We start from the raw sequence: 2281 nt of genomic DNA, 5'->3' as shown, positions 1-2281 counted from the left end.
ATATACAGAGATCATGTGACAGATCATGTGACACTTAGATTGCACACAGGTGGACTGCATTTAACTAATTATGTGACTTCTGAAGGTAATTGGTTGCACCAGATCTTATTTAGGGGCTTCATAGCAAAGGGAGTGAATACATTTGCACGCGCCACATTTCTATTATTTATTTTTTTGAAACAAGTTATTTTTTTCATTTCACTATTTTGTGTATGTCCATTACATGAAATCCAAATAAAAATCAATTTAAATTACAGGTTGTAATGCAACAAAATAGGAAACATGCCAAGGGGGATGAATGCTTTTGAAAGGCACTGTAGTATAGATCAATGGCAAATACTGGTATAGAGACAACTTACAATTCAGTTATTTTGCAGCTTTAAAAAAGTATGGAGGGAGCAAGACAATCATGCAGCACATTAATTACAAGAGCACATGCATTAACAACATCCCAGTCCATTACTACAACAGAGTACAGTTCCTCAATATTCTAGTTCAGTAAATATTCAGTGTCTTCATTGTTACAAAAAGTTCACACCCTATCACAAAGGAAAGAGTAAACAGATAGTAAAAAAGAAAAGTCAAACAAGACATCTGAAACTAGTGACAATTCTGTTTGGTTTCACATTCATTGTTATTTATAGTCTTCCTGATATACGTTTCTGTCCATTTGTTAAGTCCCAGAAACACATTACAGCTTTGAAACTAGAGCACCGAGTCTGTCAGATAAAATCCCAGAAACAGTTGCAGACAATGTCTAATGAAATCTATGCCAATTGTGAGTTTGATAATGACAATGTTCGGACAACAGACAGGGTTGAGGATCTTTATACAAATAAAGAGACTATCAATTCTCATGTCTCCAGCAGCAAGACAAAGGATGTCTCTCCAAAGAGCAGACCACTGGCTACAAACATAGGTACCAAGAGCTCAGAGAGGAGATCAACCAGAGCTGCTGCAGTGTGTCTGGGGCTGCTGTGTGTTCTCCTACTGGTTGGGATCGTAGGCCTGTTTGTCTACTATAATGGAGTGATGGGCAGTTTTGAAGAAAACATCTTAGTTTATAAAACCAACTCCTCAGCTGAAAAATACCAGTTGGAAACCAAGTACAATGCCATGACTAAAGAGAGGGACCAACTCCAGGTTGAGAGAGACAATCTTCAAGCAAAGCTCTCGATGGTAGAACAACATTTACAACAGGGATGGATATATTACAAGTCCAGTTTGTACTTCATCTCTACTGAAATGAAAACCTGGGAGGGGAGCAGAGAGGACTGTCTGAGTAGAGGAGCAAATCTGGTGATCATAAACAGCAGAGAGGAACAGGTCTTTATCCATGGATTGAAAAAGGAGACGTTCTGGATTGGCCTGACTGACAGTGTTGAAGAGGGGATCTGGAAGTGGGTGGATGGCACAGCACTGACCACAGGGTACTGGTGGAGTGGGCAGCCTGATAATAAAAACGGCATTGACGAGGATTGTGCTGCGCGATGGTCCGATCATTCTACCCCAGAAAAGGGCTGGCATGATGCACCGTGCATCGAACTGCACTTTTCGGTATGTGAGAAAATTGCCTTCCTGTAACTGAACTGTAACCAAAATAAGCCAATACAGAACATTATGGCTCTGTCACATTGATTTCCATTACAAAATACCAGTGATTATGTTTTCCTATTAATCAAGAATGATTTTTTAAAAGTTTTATGCATTTGGTTTTACTGTATTCGATTTCTTGGAGAGACATCTTAATAATATTACTCTTGCAATATAAAAATAGACACAAATTGAGTCTGGACATTTTTCTTATCTAAACAAATACGTCTGATTTCAACTTCCGTTGAGAGAATGCCAAGAGTGTGCAAAGCTGTCATCAAGGCAAAGGGTGGCTATTTGGAGAATCTCAAATATAAAATATATTTTGATTTGTTTAACACTTCTTTGGTTACTACATGATTCCAAATGTGTTATTTCATAGTTTTGATGTCTTCACTATTATTTTACAATGTAAAAACATTTAAAAATAAAGAAAAACCCTTGAATATGTAGGTGTGTCCAAACTTTTGATTGATAGCGTATGTAAATGTGGTATTTCAGTTTTTTTTATTTGTAATACATTTGCCAAAATTTCTAAAAACCAGATTTTGCTTTGTCATTATGGGGTATTGTGTGTAGATTGATGAGGGGAAAAATACATTTTAGTCAATTTTAGAATATGGCTGTAACGTAACAAAATGTGGAAAAAGTCATGGGGTCTGAATACTTTCCTATTGCACGGTATCTG

At 37.2% G+C, this 2281-nt stretch overlaps 1 protein-coding gene across 1 annotated transcript; it reads left to right on the top strand.

Moving 5' to 3' along the window:
• The first annotated feature begins 753 nt into the window (after positions 1–753).
• LOC121578626 (CD209 antigen-like protein E) lies at positions 754–1843 on the top strand. Its single transcript, XM_041892995.2, has one exon. The coding sequence runs from the start codon at positions 754–756 to the stop codon at positions 1582–1584; it is 831 nt and encodes a 276-aa protein (XP_041748929.2). The 3' UTR covers positions 1585–1843.
• The last annotated feature ends 438 nt before the right edge of the window (positions 1844–2281 follow it).

The sequence above is a fragment of the Coregonus clupeaformis genome, chromosome 12 (genome assembly GCF_020615455.1).
Source record: "Coregonus clupeaformis isolate EN_2021a chromosome 12, ASM2061545v1, whole genome shotgun sequence".
NCBI lineage: Eukaryota > Metazoa > Chordata > Actinopteri > Salmoniformes > Salmonidae > Coregonus > Coregonus clupeaformis.
Note: the sequence above shows the minus strand (reverse complement) of the source record. Positions and strands in the feature narration are given on the sequence as shown.

Bases quoted from the DNA above. Each gene is read 5' to 3' on its own strand.
- LOC121578626 (XM_041892995.2), top strand. From the start codon at position 754: ATGTCTAATGAAATCTATGCCAATTGTGAGTTTGATAATGACAATGTT.